Source organism: Mustela erminea, chromosome 16, assembly GCF_009829155.1.
Source record: "Mustela erminea isolate mMusErm1 chromosome 16, mMusErm1.Pri, whole genome shotgun sequence".
NCBI classification, from domain to species: Eukaryota; Metazoa; Chordata; class Mammalia; order Carnivora; family Mustelidae; genus Mustela; species Mustela erminea.
In genome coordinates this window covers 68,204,390-68,227,609 of record NC_045629.1, presented here as the reverse complement: position 1 = coordinate 68,227,609, position 23,220 = coordinate 68,204,390, and the positions used below count along the sequence as shown (strand labels likewise).

The 23,220-nt window shown below is 51.4% G+C and overlaps 1 protein-coding gene across 3 annotated transcripts in view; it reads right to left on the bottom strand.

Annotated features, from left to right (window-relative positions):
• Nucleotides 1-3,924: 3,924 nt before the first annotated feature.
• ZHX2 (zinc fingers and homeoboxes 2) overlaps nt 3,925-23,220 on the bottom strand; it is a 155,970-nt gene continuing 136,674 nt past the window's right edge. For all 3 annotated transcript variants that reach the window (XM_032316888.1, XM_032316889.1, XM_032316891.1), the window contains exons 3-4: nt 17,055-19,811; nt 3,925-5,244 (exon numbers count right to left, since the gene is read on the bottom strand). In XM_032316888.1, coding sequence (XP_032172779.1) covers nt 17,058-19,577 — 2,520 coding nt within the window. In that variant the 5' untranslated portion in view covers nt 19,578-19,811 and the 3' untranslated portion in view covers nt 3,925-5,244; nt 17,055-17,057. The remainder of the gene's footprint in view (nt 5,245-17,054; nt 19,812-23,220) is intronic.

Genomic DNA, 23,220 nt, shown 5'->3' with positions numbered 1-23,220 from the left:
GCGTCTCTGCTGTGGTTTATCAGCACATCCAGCTGCGAGGCACACCAGCCCGGAGCTTTCAGGAGTCAGTAGGAGGGAGCTGACGGGCTGTTCTCTCCAGGCTGTGCTGTGGCAGGCCAGCAAGAGCTGTCATTTCTGAGAGCCGTTGGTTGGAAGTGGCTGCTCACCAGGCGGCTCAGAAGGTCAAGGATGCCCACACTGGGTGTACCATGCGCCCTCTGCCTTGCTCCTGCCTCTGCCTCCCAGCTCCCCAAGGCCTTGGAGTTTGCATTCAGAGAACAGACTCTGTGGTGTGCTATAGGGTTAGGTTTCTCCCCCTCCCAACCGCCCCCCCCCACCCCCGTCAAGCCCTTTGATGCCTTCGGAGCAGGGTTTGTTAGACTTGAAAGAAGAAGTGAATCACTTGATCATTAGTTGCAGGTTCTGATTCAGCAGGTCTGGGAGGGAATCAGAGAATCTGCATTTCTAACAAGCACTCTGATGGGGCTGGGGGTGGGGGCAGGGGCTGGGGCCGCTGATCTAGGGAGCGCACTTGAGTAGCAAGGACTCGGAGGTGAGCCATCCATTCCAGGAGCCACCAGCCAACAGGCGGCTGTGTCCCTTGAGTGTCCTTCCTCTGATTTTTATCTCACAGTCACATCAGCCCATCAGAACCGAGTTTCTAGTAACAGGTTCTTGGCTTAAATCAAAAAGAGAAGTCTGTTAGTGTTTATGAAACGGGAAAGAGAGGATGCTGGCCTGGGGAATGGTGGGGTCCAGAGACCCAAATGATGTTGCCTCTGTCATTGTCACCACCTCTTTCTCTCATTGCTCTTCTGCTCCTTTATTTTTTTGGTCTCTTCTTCTCTACCTACCAGCTTCCTGTCTCCAGCAGGGGCTTTGGCTACAGGTGGCAACAGGCTAATCACACACTGTCATCTAAATGGGAAAAGGGAGCTCTCTCCCCCAGCCCGGAGCGCTCCCGCTCAGCACTGCACCCGGCTCTGGCTAGAGGGCTGGAGTGTCCTATGGGGGGCAGGTCACGGCCCTGGGCAGTGCCCCAGAATCAGATGAGTGGAGGGGGAGCCGAGTGGAACCCCCTGGGGAGAGACTGTAGTGCAAAGACAGGGCAGAAGCAGCAGCTGGTCAGACCCCGCCGCTGCTCTCTTCCACCTGTGAGAGGTCCTGTCCCGCTCTTCCGACTTACGAACATGCGTGTTGCATTTGGGGGATTTTTTTGGGAGGGGGTGTAGGCAGAGTTTGGGCATCAAGGGGAGGAAGAAGTGTATTGGCTACACATGGCAAAGTCTCCAAAGCCAGAAGCACAGGTGTCTGAAATATCCTCTCCTAGACCCGGATCCAGCTTCTTCCTGTCTGCCTTTCTCACGCACACATCCCATCCGGACATGGAAAGACAGAGCCATCACTTGGCCTGGCCTGATGTCACTCCCCAGTCACGGCAGTAAGAGGAGGACGATTGTAGAGCACCTGTGTGCTGGGCCCCCTGCATACCTGAGCTCAGTTAATCCTCACAAAGGCCCCGTGGTAAAGATTTGCCCCTCCAGGTCTCCAGTGAGGAAGCAGGGCTGTGAAAAAGGCTAAGTAACCCCCCCAGGCCCACCTAGGTCTGTGAGCCAGAGAGCTGGGATTCGAACTTGGGTCTGACTGCAGAGCTAGAACTCCTCATCCACCTGTCTGTCCATTCGCCATCTGTCCGTCCATTCGCCATCCATCCATCCCACAGACCTCTAGGGAGCATCTCCTCTGTGTCTGGCACTGAGCTTGGGCCGGAGGACAGGGGAGAGGGGACAAGAGAGACACAAAGCTTGTCCTCGTGGAGCTTGCAAATGCAGGGGGATGCAGAAGGCAGTAAACGGGCAGATGATGACACGTTGTGAAAAGCAAGATGGAGGAAAACGAAGCAGGGCTGGAGGATGGCACAGCAGATTGGCAGCGCTGGGGGAGGCAAGCACAGCACCTGGGATGAGACATTTAAGGAGATGCCCTCTCTTGGGGTCCTGCACGTCCAAGTTCGGCGCTGGCATGGCCTTGGTTCCTTACATTTTGCACCCATAGGGGCTTGCTTGCCCCAGTCCCATCCTGTCCCACAGGCGGGGAGTCCTGGAGGTCAGGTGACATTGGTCCAAGACATCAGCAGGCAGGTCTCTCCAAGGCAACAGGAGTCCACAAATAAGAGCCACTGCAGGGTTGTGTGGTTTTTCAGCCAAAGATCAAAACTCTACGATATTCAATATTGAGCGCATCTTCTGGAAAAGGCCAACTTATCTGGAGTCCCTGATTTTTCAGTGTTTCCTGTGTGGGAGCAAGTGGGGGGACTACCTGAAGAATATGCTTATGCATGCTTCATACTCATGCTTAGTTTAGATAAGCTGGCCAAAAGTCCATTAGTCCCTGCGACATTAAACTTCGAGACCAGAGATTCCCAAAGTGGGCTCCCTGGGCCAACAGTGTCAGCTTTTCCTGGACACTTGTTAGCAATGCAGACTCTAGGCTCTTGCTCCAGACCTACTGATTCATAAATTTTAAGGAGCCCTTCCAGGTGATTCTGGGGCCTGCCCACGTTTGAAAACCACTGGGTAGATGAGTGTCACGCTGAACAGTGATGGACTCTTTATTTTTTAGTTTTTTTTTTAATTTAAATTCAATTAATTAACATGTAGTGTATTATTAGTTTCAGAGGTAGAGGTCAGAGATGCAACAGTCTTATATCACACCCAGTGCTCATTACGTCACGTGCCCTCCTTAATGCCCATCCCCCAGTGACCCCATCCCCCCACCCCTCTCCCCTCCAGCAACCCTCAGTTTGTTCCCTATACTTAAGAGTCTCTTATGGCTTCTCTCTCTCTGACTCCATCTTGTTTTATTTTTCCCTCCCTTCCCCTATGAGCCTCTGTTTTGTTTCTTAAATTCCACATTATCAGTAAGATCATATGATAATTGTCTTTCTCTGATTGACTTATTTCGCTTAACATGGTACCCTCTAGTTCCATCCATATTGTTGCAAATGGCAAGATTTCATATTTTTTTGATGGCTGAGTAATATTCCATTGTATATATAAACCACATCTTCTTTATCCATTCATCTGTTGATGGACATGTGGGCTCTTTCCATAGTTTGGCTATTGTGGACATTGCTGCTGTAAACATTCAGGTGCATGTGCCCCTCTGGATCACTACATTTGTAGCTGCTGTAAACATTCAGGTGCATGTGCCCCTCTGGATCACTACATTTGTAGCTGCTGTAAACATTCAGGTGCATGTGCCCCTCTGGATCACTACATTTGTAGCTGCTGTAAACATTCAGGTGCATGTGCCCCTCTGGATCACTACTGGGTAAATGCCCAGTAGTGCAATTGCTGGGTCATAGGGTAGCTCTATTTTTAGCTTCTTAAAGAACCTCCATACTGTCTTCCAGAGTGGCCGCACCAGCTTGCATTCCCACCAACAGGGTAAGAGGGTTCCCCTTTCCCCACATAGTGGGAGACTCTTTAAACCTTACCTGGGCAGAGACACAAAAGCCAGCCTTCTCTGAGAAATGGCAGTGTCCTCGTCACCAGTTCTCGGCAGTCCGGGGAGGGTAGTGACTTACCTTGGGTCACCTGAGTGTGCGCAGGGGTGCGGCACGTGGCCTGCGGGTCTCACTCCCACTCTGCCATAGTTTATGAATCTATTTGTGAAGGAGGAGGGAGAGCCTCCTTCCTTCTCTGTGTCGAAGAGCTAGGACAGACTTCCACATCAACATTTACGCCCTGGGTTGAAAGTCCCATTAGTGCTGTCGGACATCCCCAAGACAGAAAATGAGAAATGTCAAAGGAATCTGTCATAAGAGCGCTGAGATTGGTGTTGGGGGTGGGGGGAGTTGGAGCCCTTGTGCCATGTCCTGGGAGCCAGACGGCAATGAAGAATGAGGAGCAGAGGAAAAGGTTATAAAAATGTTTAGTCTTTGCTTTATTGAGTTACAACAAATGAGCAACAAGTTAGAAAAAATGGTTTGTGTTTTTTTTTTTTCAAACTCCCTAGCATTTTATTTGTGCAGGGTACCCAAATGGGGGGCTAGGGGGAGGGTTGGGTTGCAAACACAACTCATATTGCGACATTTACACCAGATACGTCTCTTGGTTTTTCCTCTTTAGAAGTTAGGACTAACTGGAAAGAAAAAAAAAAAAAGTGCACTCCAGAATCTAAAATTGGCCCAAAAACAAACACACAAACAAACAAACAAACAAAAACCAGTTCATGGTGAGGCTTCAAGCTGAAATCTTGTCAAAAACCACACTGAGAAAAGCCAGTCAGGAACAGAAACCAAAAACTGAAGCGGTTCATCTTTGTACCATCTAGATAGGAAGACCTCTTGTTGTTTTAATTTCATAGAAGTAATGATAATGCTAAAAATGGGGGAGCCCTTTCTGCTGGTATCTGAAAAGAGGCCACCTGCCCCTGGGGTCTCTGGTGCTGGCTCGGCCCACGGTCAGCCGAAGAGGCCAGGCAGTGGAGAAAGCAGATCTACCTGCTGGCAGTTCGGAAAGCCTTGTGCGTGGCTAAACAGGGACCCCGGTGCGGGGTGGGGGGGGGCTAGGGGGAGAACTGGAAATGGATCTGATCCGGAAGCTCCATCATCTGTAAACCCTCTCAAAGTGGAGACAGATGCCCCAATCCAAGCCCTTCCCACAGAGAAATCGCGCAAATTTCAAACTACGTAAAAAAAAAAAAAAAAAAAAAAAAAATGAACTCTCCCTACCTAAAGTCCAGTAGATATAACGGCACTAATGCTAACATCCCCCCACTGCCCAAAATTAATAAAATAAAGATTAAAAAAAAAAAGAAAAGGAAAAAAGAGAAAAGCACGTGTGATCAGCCCTCCCGCCTGGGGAAAAAAAAAAAAAACCTTACAATGGTAGTGCTGGAAAAGGATGCTGCCCTTGATTAAAAAGGTAACAAAATTCCCACATTGTACAAATTGGTTCCAGTATAGCAAGAGGTGGGGGCCAGGGCAGAGGAGCAAACTATTTACAGGGACCCATTGAAAACGCAGTAGTAGGACTTTGGCACTATGAACAATTCCCACCGGTCCTCCGGGCGGCGTGAGTGAGGGCTGGGGTTCCTGTTCCCTGCAGCCACGTGCCCGCTAAGTGGTTCCACTTGGAGTCTCTGGCCAGGGTGGCCCATGGCCGGGGAGGGAGGTTCTCTTCTTTCGTCAAAGACAGAACGCCCCCTTTATCAGCAATGCAGTTCCAACAGACATCCCTAGGAAGATGACACAAAACCAGAAACAAGATGTCAGGAGATGCTCATTCCCTTGCGGGGTGTGGGGGGGGGGTTGGGGGAGAGGAGGCAGGGGTCACTCTTCCTGGGGAAGGCCCCTTCCGAAGCCATCCTGGGGCTTGGAGGAGAGATAAATGCCCAGGTTTGGGGCCAGGTTTTTTATTTTTTACTTTTTAAAAGACTTTATTTATTTATTGGAGAGAGAGAGCATGGGCAGGGAGGAGGGGCAGAGAGAGAGGAGGAAGCAGGCTCCATGCTGAGCAGAGAGCCCAATGCGGGGCTCGATCCCAGGACCCTGAGATCATGACCTGAGCGGAAGGCAGAGGCTTAACCCACTGAGCCATCCGGGCGCCCTGGAGCTAGTTGTTAAAAAGGAGTGTGTGTTTCTGAGCCCAGTCTGACATCACAGGAAGTGCCTCCAGAATCAGGCCTTTGAAAACAGGAGGGTTTTCTGGGCAAGTGGAGGTGGTGCAATTGTTTACTTCATTTCAAGGCCCTTTCCTTATTCCTGGAGAGGCGGCCAGACACAGTGGTCCTAAGAGGTCCCGGAGTCCGGCAAACTGGATTCGGGTGCTAACTATTCTGTTTATTGACGGTGGGGCCATACACATGTGACCTAACCTCTCTAGGACTTAGTTTTTGCTTCTGTAAAACGGTTACTAATAGGGGTTGTGGAGATGATTAAGGAAGCTGAGTTCGCCCCAGAATTTGGAAGAGTGTCCAGTATGTGGTTACGTAGTAAATAAGATACTTCGGAAGTGTTCTATATCGTATTATATACCTTTGTCGTTGTTGCTAGGTGCAGCCTTTTCTAAGCACGGTAGGATCATAACAAGGTGAGACATTTTAGGTGTATTATTAATTTGGCGTTCATATCAACCCAACCGTGTGACCATGAGTCCCACTTTATGGCTGAGCACGGGGAGGCTAAACACTTTGCCCACGATGAGACAGCAAGGACGTGGCCTGGTCAGGATCCCAACCCAGGCCATCTCCAGAGTATGCTCATAACAAACAGTATCTAATAAGAGTCCATATGCAGAAACGCTTAATTCTTATGTTTTTTGAAGTGAGGAGAACAGCGCAAGGACCGTCCGATGAGCTGAACGGTGTCTCCCCAACAGGCTCTGTGGATGTCCCAATCCTCGGGATCTCAGAATGTCACCCGATGTGGATCTTCCGTTACAGAGGTAAGTAATCAAGTGAACATGAGGTCACTGGGGGGGGGCCCTAATCACTCCAGTGCGACTGGTGATGCCACCAACAGGCAAGCTGGACGCAGACTCACACAGGGAGAGCGCCGCGTGAAGACAAAGGCAGAGACCACGGTGACGCAGCCACAAGCCCATGGGTGCCACGGAGGGCCAGCTCCTCACCAGACGCTAGGAGAGAGGCGTGCCACAGACTCTCCCCTCACAGCCCCCAGAAAGAAACCAACACCGCCAACACCAGACTTCCAGCCTCCAGAACTGAGGGAGAACACATCTCCGTTGTGTAAGCCACCCCCTGGAAGGCGGCCCTAGGACGTGAAGACAGACCACCATTACTACCCTGTGGGCTCCTGCGGGGAGGAACCCCAGGGGAGGGCGCAGGGCTGTCCCAGGGACAGCTACTATCCTGTGACAGGCCGGAAGCTTATCGAATCTGCAGGTTCTGAAGCCACTGGCTTGTCCTCTGCCTTGCTCCTCGTCAGGCCTCTCCTCTGGCTGAGAAAGGGGTAGGGAGGGCCCCAAGGAAGGCTCTGGCACAGGGGCCCGGGGGCACGCGGCCTGCACTTCTCAGCCAGAGGCCTCAGCAGGCCATCTATCTTGTCATTCGTTCCCAACGTCTGGAGGTCAAACGTACCCACATTTCCCAGGAACTCATGACGAGGACAATGAATCTGGCGTTAAGAAGCCAACTTGTGAAAGAAAAGGTCTGTGGGTGAAACCGGAGTCTGGGGGTGTCCTTGGGATCTGGTACTGCCCGAGACTGGTCCAGCACAAGAGCCCCAGGGCTCCTGACACTGGGTGCGGCCAACATCGCTCCGTTCACCAGAAGAGGGAAGCTTCGGGAGGAAGGGTGAGCTCCCCAAGTCAACATGATTTCTCAGCAGCACTGTCAAAACCAGGAATGACCCTGCTTGTGACAGCACGGACAGTAACTGGGATTTCTCTCATGCATACTCCGGGCCAGGCCAGATGCTAGGTGCTGATGCGAACGCCCCTCGTCCGCTCCTTCCAGAAGGCTGGGAGGGAGGTGACTGTGGCGCACACCATGCTGGGGGGAAACAGGGGCTCGGGGCGATTAAATGATATCAGTCAAGTAGTTAGTGGTGCAGCCTGAGCTCTTCCAAGGCCAGTCCAACGGGAACTGCTCTTTCCACACCGGACCCGCGTCCATACTCCGTGTCCTACGTGCGTGTCTCCCCCTGCATGGAGCAGCCTGCGGACAGGGGTGAGCATGTCTGCTTCAAAGGCAGGGGCTGGCGGTTCCGGTCGCCCAGAGATGACCGTGTGCCTATTGCTGATCCCACGGAGAGCCACAGGGTGGCCACAGGTGGGCACACGGACCGTAGCTGGCCTCCTGCTGTGCTCCCCAAGGAACTGGGTTTTCCCCGGCAACCAGGGTCTCTCAGAAGCCTTGCAAAGGGGGCTCCTCTGGGTGGAGGTCCACCCGAGCAGGGCTCAAGACTCCGGGAAGGAGGCCCAAGGCGGGGAGACAGCTACTGCTCTTCCCTCTCCCCGTCGGGCCGACCGTGGGTACCGGCTGCGGTGGGTCCGAGCGGGAAGAGCAGAGTAGTGGGGATCCCGGGTGTGTCCCTGTGTCTGCTGTGTGCCTGTGTCTGCCGCTTAACCTCCCGGAGACTCGCTTCCACACTTCACACCTGCGGGCCGCCGCGGGGGTTACAGGTGAGGCCGGCCAAGCAAGCAGGTGCTCCCGAAATACCGCTTCAGCTTTTCCTCGAGGAAGGTCACGTGTGTAAAATCGAGGCTTTAGGAGTCCGTGAGCTCACTCACTCGTGTGTGTGTGTGTGCATGTGTGTGTACGTGCGTGTGAGTACACCTATTTTATTTCCTCAAAAATGGAACGGAACCACGTCTCTTCAAAGGCCCAAAGTCTCACATTTTTAGATACACCTCAGCATAAAGGTGCTTCTTCATCTGGCAATGTGTTCGGGTTCCCTGTGTCAGGTCCTCTGGACACGGACACACACAATCCTCCAACCAGACGTATTAAGGAAGAAAAAACTACTGAACAAAATCCTTAAAACCTCCCCAAAACAGACTGCAAGGGCAAGAGGGTGGCCTGGAGAAAAGGAGACAGAGCTGCTTTTGCAGAGACCCCGGATGTCCTTGGTCGGCTCTGGGCCCTCGGAGGCACCCTGGGAGCCGCTGGACTTCAGCTCTCCTTGACCTCTCCCAGGGTGCGTAGCCACGGGCAGGATTGTGGGAGCTGGCGGGGCTCTCAGAGAGAGACTGGGAAGCTGCTGGAAACAGAAGGCAGGGCATGGTCCCCGGGAGGGACAGAGCAGTGGCCCCAGAGCCTTCCCTATGGGCAGCCGTGGCCAGCCACAGGCTGCTTTCCCGAAAAGCCTTGCTTCCTGGTGCCCTCCGGTCTCCTTGTGAGACGCTCCCGTACCTGGGCATCCCAGTACAACCGAGTCACACTGTCTTCACACTGCCTGGCTAACTGTCCATCCTGTGAGGACATGGGCGGGGCCCAGAGCGTTCACTGCAAGACCCCTGCCCCGCACCCCACCCCCCCCTGCACTGGGTCTGGCCCCCAAAAGTAAACTCCAAAGTTCATTAGTGAATGAAAAATGGGAAAATCACAGTGCTTTGGGAGGCGTGGCTGGTTACCCAAGACTGGTGACGGAGCTCCCTTCTAGGTTTCTATTTTCCAGTAGTACAGTGACTTTGAGGATGTGGCCTCTTGCGAATCCCCTGGGCTTCGAGCTGCAATCTTACCACTGGTTCCTGGTCAGGGACACTCCCCCTGCAGAGAACCAGGGACCCAATGGATTACTTGATCCTAGAGCACTGGATCTCGGCTATGCGAGGAAACAGCAAAGTCGTCGGGCCCTTCGCATATGGCCACTATTCAATCATCTCTACCAAGCGGACGTCCAGCCTCTCCCTGAACCCTGCCCAGGACAGGGAACCCTCTGCCTCCCTTTCTATCTTGGGGACAGCTTGGAAGGTTAAAAAGTACTATCAAATTCTTTAGCAAAATCTGCTTCTTTATTACTTTATCCATTGGGGAAACATGAAAAAATTAGTATTCTTTTCCCATGTGATACCTTTCTGTTTCTGTGTCTCTTTAATTTTCCCTGTAGGGATTTCCCAAAGCCCTGTGGACTCAGGAGAGTGTAACACAGTACTCCGTGAGAAAAACAAGCACTGTGATAGTGATTTATTATCTTAATAATATTTGAGGCAAACTTTCTTTTCTTGCAAGGGGGCATGGTCTGATTTTAATTAGAATTGGGAAAAGGAAAACACGGTGGCAGGGAGAGTGATTAAGCAATTTCCCCGGGGGGCCAGGAAGATTCCATCCCATCCTAAATCATTCCCATGCCAGGCCTCGGTCAACTCAGGCACATCTGGCCAAGACACATCTGGCCAGTGCTCTTTTTCCTGCAGCAGTTTGGGGAGCCTCTCGGCTTGGGGGAATTGCTGAGATTTAAAAGCCAGGTACATCTCCCCCAGGCTGCTTGCAAGGAGGCTGGATGGAGGAATCAGAGGGGTCACTGGTTCTTTCTGCCCTTTTTCCAACTGAGGATATTATCCAGAGGAGTCCAAAGTATTTGAGCAAACAGAGTTGTATTTTAAATTCATAAGGCACAGCCCTCGTGTTTACGCACGTGGATTTGGGTCTGAATGCCAGCTCCCCCACTTTCCAGCTCAATGATCTTGGATGAGTTACCTTTCTGTGCCTCATTCTCCTCCACCATAAAATTAAAAAAAAAAAATGTTGACTTCAGAGCGTTGTCAACACATGCAAAGTGTCCAGCACAGTAAGGGCTCAGCTCCCACCCCGACCCCCACCCCTCTGAGATGCAATTAACACCTAACGGCTTGAGCTTGTACAAGTGGGGCCTCAACTGAAAAGTCAACTTGGAAAGGCAGGAAGCAGTCGACCAAGGTCTTCTCTATAGAGAAAGGACTCAATGCAGAGTGGGCAGCTGAGCATTGCTGATACTAATGCGTACCGCCCCCCTCCCCACTGCATTTAGGGAATTTCACTCGTATTATTTAATTTAATCCTGACAACAAGAGACAGCTCTGTTAGTGCCATGGGTTGAATTATGTCCCCTCCTCCACCATTCATCTGCAGAAGCCCAATCCCCAGTATGACTGTACCAGGAGATGGACCTTCAAGGAGGTGATTATGGTTCAATGAGGTCATAGGGGAGGGGTCCTAGTGCCCCTATAAGGAGAGATCAGGAGTGAGCATGTGCAGAGGAAAGACCAGGAGAGCACACAGAAACAAGGTGGCTATCTGCAAGCCGAGGAGAGAGGCCTCACCAGCCACCAACCCTGCTGGCACCTGGATCTTGACCTTCCAGCCTCTGGAACGGTGAGGAAATCTATGTTGTTTAAGTACTCACTCTGTTCTGTTCTGGCAGCCCTCGTTGACTAATACCATAAGTGTTAAGGTTACAAACACTTACTAATAAGACAGAATAAAGTAATGCGCATGTGGATGCTCTAGAATTTTCCACCATCCGTGCTCCATTTACCACAGGGGGTAGGAAGGTCTGAACACCCAGCTCTCTCCAACATGACTTTCCTTTCACTCCTTCCTGGAGCATCTCAGAGCGTCTCAACCTTTCTCTACAGGATCCTACACACAGAACCATGCAGAGTCTTCTTTATGGGTGAGGTAGAAGAATATCAAGAGAAATTTGGGTTATAGGTGAGTCCACGTAGCACTCTGGCTTTTCACCCCTGCATGTCTATAGAGTGTGAATTCGGGCAAATCACAGCCACAATGGCCACCTTTTAGGTCCCTGATGTCTTAAGTTCCCTCTGGCCTCAGGGGCTTTGAGTACGCTGTACCTTGTGCTTGAATGTGGTCCCCTCCTCACGGCTCAGCCAACTCATACTTGACTTTTCAGATTTCAAGTCATTTATTATCTCTCAAGAAAACTCACCCAACCCCTGAAATCAAGTCAAATTCTCCTATTCCATAGTCTCACAGACCAGGGACCTTTCCTTTAAAGAAACTTGTCAGCATGGCAGTCCTTCCTTTTTGTTTGCTTAAAGCTTCATTCCTCACGAGACTGTGGGCTCCATGAGGACAGGGACACGCTGGGCACAGCAGCTCTCCTGACCCCCAGAACCTGGCATGCCGCAGGCATTCCCCAGATACCTGATGCACGAAGGCGCCACGTCACTTATGACAGGCGCCTCTGGCCCAGTGACTTCCTCTCCTTGGGGCCCACATCCTTCCTCTGACAGATGAGGGAACTCAGACGTCATGGCTCCTAAGTTGCTACAAGCTTCCCAAAAGCACGGTGAGAGCTCTGCTGTGAGAAGCTCCAGAATCAGGTAAACAGAAGTGTCGCATTTAACTTTATTAGTGCTGGGGCCGCCAGGCTAGTGTGCATCGCCCAGTGACGGGTTCTCCAGCAGACCTTTTCCTTCAGCTGCTCGCACACACTGGAGAGCAGGCTGTCCCCAGCGCCACTCCTCTGTCTGGTGTCCGCCAAGTGACAGAAGACGAGGAGGAGGAGCCAACGCCTGAAATGTTGGATTCCAAACAACTGAGAGCCAACCACGTTAGCTAATTCTCAGGGTGGTTCAGTACACTGCTGCTGTGTATTTGCTCCCCATTAGGCACTGGGGACTCAGAGATGCATGGGATATGGTCCCTGTGTTCAAGGGTCTGGTGGAGGGGAGACCCGGAAACAGACAATTACATTTTCATCCATCTACCCATCCATCCATCCATCCATCCGCTCATTCGAATATCTGTATTTGGACACCTAATCTGAACAGATCGCGGGGGACACACATATCCCAGATCCTAAATGGCAGCCACGATGCAACACTGGGTAGCCTTAAATTTTTGAAGCAAGCTGAACGATGTTTCCATCCAATATGTTCCCCATACTTTTCTGGCATTTCACAAAATTTATCTCTTCTCCAAAGCCATCCCTAATAATTGTCAGAAACTGGGAGGGAGCAGAATTAGCAAATGAATACTTATGTATTCATTTTTTCGTGTATTGTATTAAGAAGCGGCCAAGCCCTGTTGGTCCAGGCTGAGCTGTGGTGGTGCTGTCCCTGTGCCTGGGTCAGGCACTGACCCGACAGACGAGAGGTGGCCTCTAGCCTCCGCCAACTCTGAGCTGTGGAACACAGGGCAAATCTCTCTGAGCCTCAGTTTTGCCCTCTGCAAAATGGGAAGAAAGCCACACCTATCTCACAGGGATGGAATGAAGTTTCGGCGAGTTACTGGATGTGTGCAGAAGAATCCCAAGCACATGGCACAGGCCAGTAAATAGAAACTCTCAGTAGTAGGAGTTCTGGGATATTCCATCTGGCCAAACATCGAGGCATATGTCTGGCCATGTGGGGCTCAAGTATTCTGACTCATTTTTCGGAAAGGAGGAAATTTACTGTTCAGCCTCTCACCGGGACAGGTCTCTTAGTAGATGGCTTTGATAACTAGACCCAGAGGCTGAATCAAGACAACACAATTCAAGGTCTGGATGGGCCTCCTTACCTTTCTGTCCAACCTCACAGCCAAGGGAGCCCGGCTGAGTCGAACGCTGACGTAAGCTTTCTGAAGCTTCAGTGAGGGGATGCTTAGCTCGCACCAAGGGGGAACCCCGGCATCTGCTCTCAGCTGCCCACCCAAGTCCATCCTCCCTCTCTCGTATACACATCCCCTAACACCTTCTCCGTAGCCAAAACGGTGCATTATTTTCAGGATTATTATACGTGCGACAACTGAACTCAACGGCAGCTTCCTAAATAAATACGTGTTTAAATAAAGGCATCGCTGAATATTTATGAATTTCAAGAGACCCATGTGTTCAGTTCATAAAAGCTGTGAAGTAATTTGGAGGGATTTCTTCCAAGTTGAAAGGTTCCTTTCAGGGGTGCCTGTGTCCAGGATGCCAGCCCTAGGGCGGACCGCAGCCCGTCCCTCCATAAAGTGGCACCTCAGAAATACCAGGAAGCCAGTTAGGGATGTCGGATGTCACCAGGTGTTGAGCAGCTCTTAGCATCTTGCTTAGGAACATTTCTCAGCTCGTGCTTGTGGTGTTTACCATAAAGAAACATAAAAGGGGGGTTCTGGGTGTTCCCGGTTTTTGGCGGGGGAGAGAGGGGAAGAAAACAGCTAGTTTGTCCGTCTCTGATTTAGCTAATGTTTAATGGCCCATTCTAGACACCCTAGGTATTCCCTGCCTCCCAACACCACCACGGGGGTGGGAGGGATCAGCCAGAAATGGAGAATTTCTGTCCAAAACAGAGAGGCAGAGACGGCGGTAGGAGCCAGGGCTCTGGGATGGAAGTGAGGTGCTGGCTCGGAGAATACACTAAGCTCCTTGGTTTCAAGCCTCTGTTTTTGGGTTTGTAAAAAATTACAGGGTGGGGGAGTGCCTGGGTGGCTCAGTAGGTTGAACACCCGACTCTTGATTTGGGCTTGGGTCATGAGCTCAGGTTCGGGGGATCGAGCCCCGAGCTGGGCTCTATGCTCAGCAGGGAGTCTGCTAAAGATTTTTTTTTCTATCTCCCACTGCCCCTCTCCCTGCTTTCTCTGTTTCTCTCTAAAGTGGGTAAATAAACCTTTTTAAAAAAAAAAATCTGGCGTCACTAGGACCACTGAGTGAGACCATCTGTGGTCAGGTGCCTAACTCTCTGCCTTGGATCCTCAGGAGTCCGTGTACCCCCTTCCGTCCTCCTGTCCTTCCGTCCTCCTGTCCTTCCCTCCAAAGCTGCTCTCTATGGTTTTAACCTTGTGTCCCCCCTTCATGTTCCTCTCCGGTCTCAGGTCAGGGGCAGGCACGGTGGCAGCCAACACAGGTGGGCATTTTTGGCTGTTGGCGGTGGTACTGCCTGGGGGAGAGGGGATGGGGACAGGTGGCCTCAGGGGGCTCCGGGAGCTGCCATCCCCAGACAACCGCCACTCGGGGATGGGGATCTGGACGTGCCCTCCAAGCTCACTCTGCGATACAGGGACACTCGGCATTCTTCTATTCAAACTCGGTCCAGAAGAGCTTTGCCTGCTGGGGAAAACCATCGTCTTTTCTTCCAGTTGTCCTTTCCCATCGTCTGCTGAACCCCCAATTCGGCTTTCTGGCTGTGCCCAAACTTGGTTCCTCAGCTGTACCATTCCTTCTTTTGTCTCTGGAACTTTGCCTTGTCTACTCCTTCCACATGAACCTCTCTTCCTTGCTGGTGCATGAGCTAACTCCTTCCCCTCAGCTAGCCCCTGAGGCAGATGTCCCTTCCTCCACGAAGCCTGCCCTGACCGCAGCCTGAGTTAGTCTCCTGGTCACACCATGGATCACCCCGGCTAGTAAAGGAAAGAGCAGTTTCCTCTCTCCTGGGCCTGACTGAGCTCCATGTGTGTGAGGACCCTCATCTGTCTTCTTCATCCCGTCGTCTTGGTGCTTAGCACAGAGCTTGGCACACAGTAGGTGTGCAGAATGGATTTGCTGAATTGAACTGACTGTTGTCCACTCCATGGCAGGAGGAAAAAGCAATCATGTAGACTCTGTCAGGCATTGGAAAAGGTCAAGAAGACAAGGCAAGCTACGAGTTTTCAGGCAGATTTGGACTGGACCAAAAAAAAAAAAAAAAAAAAAATCTCTCCCTTATTTCAACAAGGCAGATACAGGCTGGGCTGGTAGGATCTCTTAAGAAGGCAGGAAAATAGCCAGAGAGAGGAACCAAGGCATCCAGATGGTGGCAGGCCTGGGGTGCTACTGGTGGCCTCCATAGCCTTCAGCCCCCTCTGATCACTAGCCCCTCCCTCTATGCCGCATTGTCACCTGTAACCCATTATTGCTCCCTCCTGAAAAGTCGGGGTCGGGGAGAAGGAAGACTTAATGGCATCTGCAACCGGCTGTTCCTTAAATCATTTTCACTAGCTGGCTAGTGAAATTTTCATGGAACTGGCTAAAAACAAGGTTTCCAGAAGACTTTATTTTGTGGCCAGGCACCTTATACTACTACAAAATAAATAAACCAATGAGTGGCTCACCAGCCAAAGTTGTCCGGACTCATTAATAAAGAGGTATGGTATCTTCCAGGACTCCTTTTGGGACCTTATAAATCATTCTGGAGGTTCTTACCTTTATTTTATTACTTGAAAAGGTGACATGGGGGTGTCCCCTTCTGTTGCCTTTTAAGGGACCCCTGGAGAAGCCCATGCGGGCAGATGGTAAATTGCACGTCTTCCTCCTGGTTCCAGGCTGTCCTTGCAACATTTCGGCTTTGGCCGAGGTGATCTTTGCCTCCCGTGCCCCTCGCCCCGCTGCCCCCTCTATTCTGAACCCACCACGGAGCCGGCAGTCGGGCCTTTAGGCCTTGATGTGTACAGACCTCTCCGGAAAGCACAAACATCGGGGCTTGGGCGCCGTGTCCCATCATGTGGATGACACGGCCATTAGTAACCATGACAACCTCCCTTCTCAGGCTTTTGTGGCACCTCGGGCCTCATTTGCATCCGTTTCTTCCAGATCTGAAGGGGTTCCAGGGACCCAATCAGCGCGATTAGAAGCTGGGTGACTTGGTGACATCCATGCCTTCCTTTAGCCAGGCCAAGGCAAAGACCCAGACCTGTCAGGTTAAAAGAAACAACCCCAGATCTCTAGCCAGTAGACTTGGTTAACTACTCTAAAAAAATCCAGAAAGGAAAGAAAATGAAGAAAAAAAAAAAAGACGGAAAGAAAAAGGAAAAACATCCTTTGTTTCTTAGAGCAGCAAACACGAAGAAAGAGAAGGAAGTGTCTCCGTGACGACTGCATCTAGACTTTAGAATGGACAGGCCCCAGAGGGGGGTGTCCGTAAGAGGCCACAGGCGGTGGCGCTGTCACCCATCAGCCTTGCAAATGAGGACAGAGAATCTGCCGGCGCCTAGTGAGACAGGGAGACTGAAGGAGTCCACACAAGTCTGCTTTTTGCTGCCTTTCCTGTTTCCATTCTCGCGAGGACCTGCACCCCCGCCCTACACACGCCTTCATGTGTGTCCTCCTTGAAAGGGGCAAGGAATTATTGACTTCTCTGGAGGCTTCCGGCACAATCGGTAACATCCCAGGAATGACCGGGCACGGCTGGCGTGTGTCTAAGCCTATTGCAGACGACTGGCCCTAGACTTCGTGACGTGACAGACCCTCTGGGATCATGGGAATGAGTAATTTAGGAGGATGACTGGATGCTGTCTTTGTTCCCAGCAGTTCATGGATGACTAGAACGAAGTCGTCAAGGAAAACCCCAGACCCCAAGCCAAGATGGGACCCATGCTCCTTTCCTCTCCGAGTCTCCCAGGCCCTCCGGCTGTATCTGCTCTCTCTCTACCTCAGTAAACTCTGCTCTCGCTTCCCGCTGGCTCACATCTGATTTCCATCCAATGTGAAGCCAAGGACCCTCTCGGCTGGTCCTGCCCGACCCACTCTGGCTCCTCCGACCCTGCCTGATGGCATCACTATTTTCCTTCCTTCTAAAAATAAGACCCCATCATCTGTGTCACCATCTCAGTCCCCTACAAACCTATACTGACCCCGGCAATGAAAAGGGAGAAAACCGGCGCCCTCCCCTCGTTCCCAGACGGGGAGCAGGTGGAGTTACCTGTTAGGCCTGGCCGGCCTCTGCCGGGATGCTGTCCGAGTCCGAGCCGGCCAGTTCGGCGGCACCTTCGGCTGCGGTCTGACTCCAGCTGTCGGACCGGTCTGAGACGGCGTCCTCCTCTCCGACCGTGACCTCCACCCAATCCACGACGCCCGACTCCTCGTTCTCCTCGCTGCCCGGGCCGTCCCGGCTGCTGCCCTCCGACCTGTCCGAGGCGCCTTCCGAAGGCTTGGCCGGCGCACCGTCTTTTGCCGGCTCGTTGCTCACTTTCCCCCTGGGTACTAACTTCTCCAAGTCCTCCTCGCAGAGCTTTTTGGGGTCCTTGTAGTGGGGCTGAGCCACCTCGCTCCCATTCTTCGGGCTCTCGGCCGCGACGGCTCTCGCGGCTTTCCTCGGCGCCGCGTCGTGGCCGTGACCGTGCTCGCCGGCTAGGTGCCGGGACTGCTCCACCCACTTCAAGGTCCCGGTTTTTAGCAAGCATCTGTTCTCCTTGAACCAACGCACGATTTCAGTCCGGACCAGGCCGGTCTTGGCCGCTAACTGGTCGTACTCCTGGGGGGTGGGCCACTGGGTTCTGGCGAACGTGCTCCGCAGGAGATGGACCTGTTCTTGACTCTTCGTAATTGCTGGTGAGGGGCTGGGCAGGGAACCGGCTAACTGGGCCCCGGAGAGCTGGTCGAGCCGAGACAGAGCACCGTTGGGGGCCCCCACGTCTTGGCCTTTTTTGCCGGCCCCCATGGAATCCAGGACAGCTTGCTCCATGCTGTCCCGAAGCTTCCGTCTCTCCGAGAACCAGGATTCGATCTCCCTTCTGCTGAGTTTCGTGTCCACCCTTAGCCTGTCCAGTTCCGCTTGGGTCGGGAAGGAGCTTTTCAAAAAGCTGTCTTCCAGGATCTTAACCTGACCCTGGGTTTTTTCTTTGAATTTCTGTGGGGTGAAGTCTGGGTAGGCGTGGTACGTGCGGCCGTGTCGGGAGGCCGCGAGGGCCAGCTGGTCTTTGGCAAGGGATTCGCTGGTGATGTGCACGATGCCTCTTTGACACCGGTACCGGTGGTCGCTGAACCACTTCTTGATCTCGCTCCTGGCCAGGCCGGTCACCTCGATGAGCCGATAGACCTCCGCGTCGTCGGGGAACTGGCTCTGGAGAAAGCTGGCCTTGAGATGCGCGATCTGCTCCTTTGTCTTCTTGCGGTCGCTGGCTGGGGTCAGGGAAGGGGGGTTGGCTACCTTGGGTGGGGGCTCTGGCACCTGAGCGACGTGTGGACGCTTGGGCTCGGAGGCAGCCTGGGGAGTCACCAAAGGTCTCTTCTGGCCGTGGTTGGTCACTCCGGCCACGGCAAGTGTGATGGGGGAGCAAGAGACGGTCGTCGACCCGCTCGTCACCTGAGTCAGCACCAGGCTGGTTTGGCCGAGAATCTGGCACGGCAGTGCTGTCTGGAGGATGGGCTGTGACATCTTGGTGGGCGCCAACTGGGCTGGCAGCACGGTGATCGTCGGGGGTACCGACTGGATGGTGCCATTAAACATCTTTTTCCGGGCCTCCTCCACCTCCTCCGGGGACCAGCTGATGCCGTGCTTTAAGCGCTGGGTGGCGAACCAGATTCTGATGTGCTCCTCCGGGTGCTTGGAGGCAGCGGTCAGCCAGGACAGCTCAGCCTGAGTTGGGTAAGGGAACTTGTTGAAGGAGTTGATCATGGTGGCATTCGTGTCCAGGGCAGAGTTGTATTTGGTAGTATTCAGCGGGACAGGGACTTTGGGGACAAGGTTGATATTTGGTGGGAGCTGGACAGAAGGCATGACGTGTCCTAGCGTGTCCTGGAGGAGCTCCACGCCTCCGAGTCTCGAGAGGATCTCAGCCGCGTCAGTCACCAGGCGGGCCGTCCCTTCCACGTGGTTTTCGGGAGTGGCCTCCTCGGGCTTCTTGGGCACCTTCTTGGCATCAGCTTTTGGTTTCCCTGGCTTCATGATGGGCGTCTTACTCACGGAGATGCCGGGATCACCGTCGCCGCTGGTGGGGCCGCTGGCTGCGATGGACACGATGTGGTTGGTGGCTTCGATGGACTGCTCCAAGACAGTCTGATTATTGCGCTTGATCAACTTCAGCTTGAAGTTGGTCTCCCCGGGATGGAACTTGGAGTTGTGGTCAGACAAAGAGTCGTACTTTTTGGTTGTGAAGTTACATTCAGCACACACATAGAGGGGGTTGAGGATCACGTTGGGGTGCTGCATGTCAACGTGCTCCGTGAACTCGTTCAGGTTTTGCGTGGAGTAGGGGCAGTACTTGCATTCGTAACCACCTTGGAGTTTTTTGGATTGGTTTTCCCCTGTAGATTTCACTTCGATCACTTCATTTTCTTTGGAAGAGTTTTCAGGTTCCACTGTCCAACTGTCCTTGGCTGCTTCAGGCTGTGGTGCGCTGATTCCTTTCTCTTTGGCCCTGTCTCCTTCCTCGGGCACATCCTGTTCTACTACTTGTGGGGTCCGAACCATGCACGGTGTGGTGGATTTTCGCTTGCTCGCCATGCTGCCTGTCTGTGTGCAATAGTTTAATCTGGGGGGTGGGCAGGGGTGGGCAGGTAGGAAAGGGGCAGTGAAATTTTTGGAACAAGTAAGATAAAAGGCTTTGGGCTTGTAGTCCCCCTCCAATGGCTTTGGCTTTCCTTGAATGCTGAAGTCTAATGTTTGAGTGTTGAGAATGATTTCAGCCCAGAAAATTGTCACTGCTCCAATGGCTACATACAAGAGGCAGCATCATATCTGTGGGATAAGAACAAAGACAGGGTCAGTGTTTTTCCACAAGGTGGAAGAAACTAGCATTTCTTTCTAAGCCACACCGACTGGTGTTTCCCAAAGGAAACACCTAGGTAAGGACAGATGGTCAGAGTGGGGCCCATGAAAATGAAAGGTCATCTTCTTCTCTTCCTCTCTTTGGAAACGGCCGTGGAAACTGGCCCAGAGCAAGCAAAGGAGGGTGCAGGTCACTCGTTCGTGTCTAGCGGCAAACAGAGAAAAGCAATAAAGGCACTGAGTGGTGGGTGGGCTGGTGGAAGGGATATTGAAGACAAGATGTCACTGGGTCCTCTAGCGACTTTACTTGATGCTACATCAGAAGCAAGATCTGGGGCGGGCAAGCGGTGTTTCATGGGCATTAGAAAATGGGTATCCATGTTTGTTTCTTATTGTAAGAGTAAAATCACCAGGAGAGAAAATCCAGAAAATGATTTGAAGTGTAAAGAAGAAAAAAAATTACCCCAAATATTGTAGTGCCTTCCTTTCACTCATGGAAAGGTTCCTCGTTTCTACAAATATTGAGCAAAATAATGATTAAGAAAATGGCTGCGTGGTATTTTCTTGTAGGGACAGACCACACATAATGTATTTAGTCTTCCAACTTTTGCTGGATATTTATTTCCAATTTTTGGCTCTTCTCAACAAAATTATGGTCAACACCCTGAGTCCTTATTTCTGACAACTACCTTTGGATGAATGCTTAGATACAGAAGCACTGGGTCAAAGAGTAGGTACATTTGAAGTTCTCTTGACTCACTTGGCCAGCTTTTGCATCAGCCAGACCTTCCCCAAGCAGTGAGCGAGAACGCTCGATTTACCGCTCTACTTACTGGAAATACCACCACGAAAAAGCCTTGCCAATTAGGTAGGGTTAAACTGTCTTCATATGTCTTTGTGCTTTCCTTGATTGCTAATCAGGTTGAATTGTTTCCAGAGATTTACTTGCCACGTGTGTTCTTTCTTTTTGAATTGCTTATTTATGCCATTTTTATCTTATGATGCTCAGTGGTTTTATTATTAATGTAGGAGTTCTCTCCAGATTAAGAATATCAGTATGTTATTATATTTGTTGCAAAATTTTTCTAGTCTATCATTTATCTTATACTCTTGTAGATGGTGTTTTTCTTGTTTTACATGTAAAAATGTTAAGTTTTAGAGGCAGCAAATTTTCTTTTGTGGCTCCTTTCATTGTGGTTTTATATGTAGAAAGTGATTTCCAGTTACAAGAAACAAACTCTGGTTACAGGGGCGGGGGGTTCGGGGGCAGGCAGGGCACATGAAATAGGGAAAGGGTAATGATTAAGAGGTACAAATTTTCACTTATAAAAAAGTAAGTCCTGGGGATGTAAAGTGCAGCATAGGGAATATAGTCAATGATACTGTAATAACTTTGTACCATGACAGAAGGTGACTAGACTTATCGTGGGGACTACTTCCTAATGACAGGAAAACATGGAATCGCTACAAGGTGCCCCTGAAAATAACAGGATATTATATGTCAATCATATTTCAACAGAAAAAATAAATAAAAATCATTTGCACATTTAATAAAAAGGAAAGTGATTGTCTTCTTTGATAACTGAGACATATTACTCTATGTTTTCTTAGAGTATTTTAGCTTTATTTGTTACATCTGGAATTGGGCTGATCTTGGGTTAAGCTGAAAGATACAATTCTAACCATTTTCTTGAAAGTTACCAATTATCTCATAGCACATACTGTGTTATCTTTTCTAGATATGGAATCATCTTTGTCATACATTAAATTTTTATATATACTAGGGCGTTTCTGAGTCATCTATTCTGTGCCTCTTATCTAGGTACTGGGACCCGTACTTATGCCTCACTTAATTTTTTTTTTTTTAATAGAGTATGTTTTATGCAGTCACTGTGACAAACAGTATGGAGGCTCCTGAGAAAAAAATACAACTACCACGTGACATCAACCCCCTCCCCCTAAAAGAGTGTGTTTTAATATCTGGTAGAGTGAATTCCTCCTTATCACTCTTCTTTTGCAAAACATTTCTGGGTTATTTTGATCATTTATTCACCTCAATCAATTCTCATAAATCAGAATCATCTGCAAAATAAAAATCCTGTTAGAATTTTGATTGGAATTGCATTAAACAAATATTAACTGGGGAGTACAGGAACAATTTGCTTAATAGGAGTAGGATATGTTAGCGGAAAGCAAGCTGCGGAATGAGCCATGCTGAGCGTCTAAATGCATGAGCTGATATGGAGGGGCCCTTTCGTTGTGCGGTTAAAGGAGAAGGGAGGTGGGTTTTGAAACACGTATGGCTGACATCCAGGAGGATGGGGAGTGGGAGAGATGGCACACCACCTCTCAACCTTCCCAGTAGCTTGGGCTTGGGAGTCCCACTGACAGAATGTTCAAGGTGAAAGTGAAGACCTATTTTTATTTATTTATTTATTTGACATAGAGAGAGAGATCACAAGTAGGCAGAGAGGCAGGCAGAGAGAGGGGGAAGCAGGCTCCCCGCTGAGCAGAGAGCCCGATGCGGGGCTCGATCCCAGGACCCTGAGATCACAACACAGAGGCAGAGGCCTAACCCACTGAGCCACCCCGGCACCCTGTGAAGACTTATTTTTATGAGCAACTCTGCGGGACTCTACCCACGCCCATCTGCTGAGGGGCTCAGGTGCAAAGCTGAGCAGGACCCTGGGAGGGCCATTTCCCCTTGTGAACCCAGGACGCAGCCATCTTAAGGAGGAGCCCTGGAATTTCCACGCTGGGCAATGTCCGCAGTAGCGAGTGACGATCCCTTGCGGCCCTGGTGAGGAGAGGACATGGGCACAGCCGAGCAGAGGGGACCGTGCCTTCTGGCTAAGCGCACCCAAATCGCCCTTGTCAGCCTCCCCGTTCGTGCTGATCAGACCCTCATTTCCCCTTCAGCCATACACTGCCTCCTCCAGGGTTTCTCATCTCCGTCAGTGGTTCCACCACCGCTCATTCTGGCCCCAAACCTCCTTGTGTCGCCCCAGTGAATCCATCAGCAATCCTGCCGGTGCGATCTTCAAAATAAATCTAGTATCAGACTGCTCGGCACCGCTTCCCCTTCTCCCTGCCTTGTCTCAGCTACCACCCTCTCCTGCCCGCCTGGGAGCCTGCGGCAGCCTCCCCTGGGTCTCCTGCTTCCTTCCTCTGCAGAGCAGAGGGATGTTTTAAGGTAAGAATCAGTTCACGCTGCCTGTCTGCATGAAGCCCTTTCTCCAGGCCCCTTATAACAGTCCTCAAACCCTCCAATGTTCCAGCCCGGGGTTCCTGCTCCCTCTCGGGCATCACACTCCGGCTGCTGGAGCAGGGGCACCCCTTCCATCTCGGGGCCTCTGCTGGACCATCCTACCCCAGCACT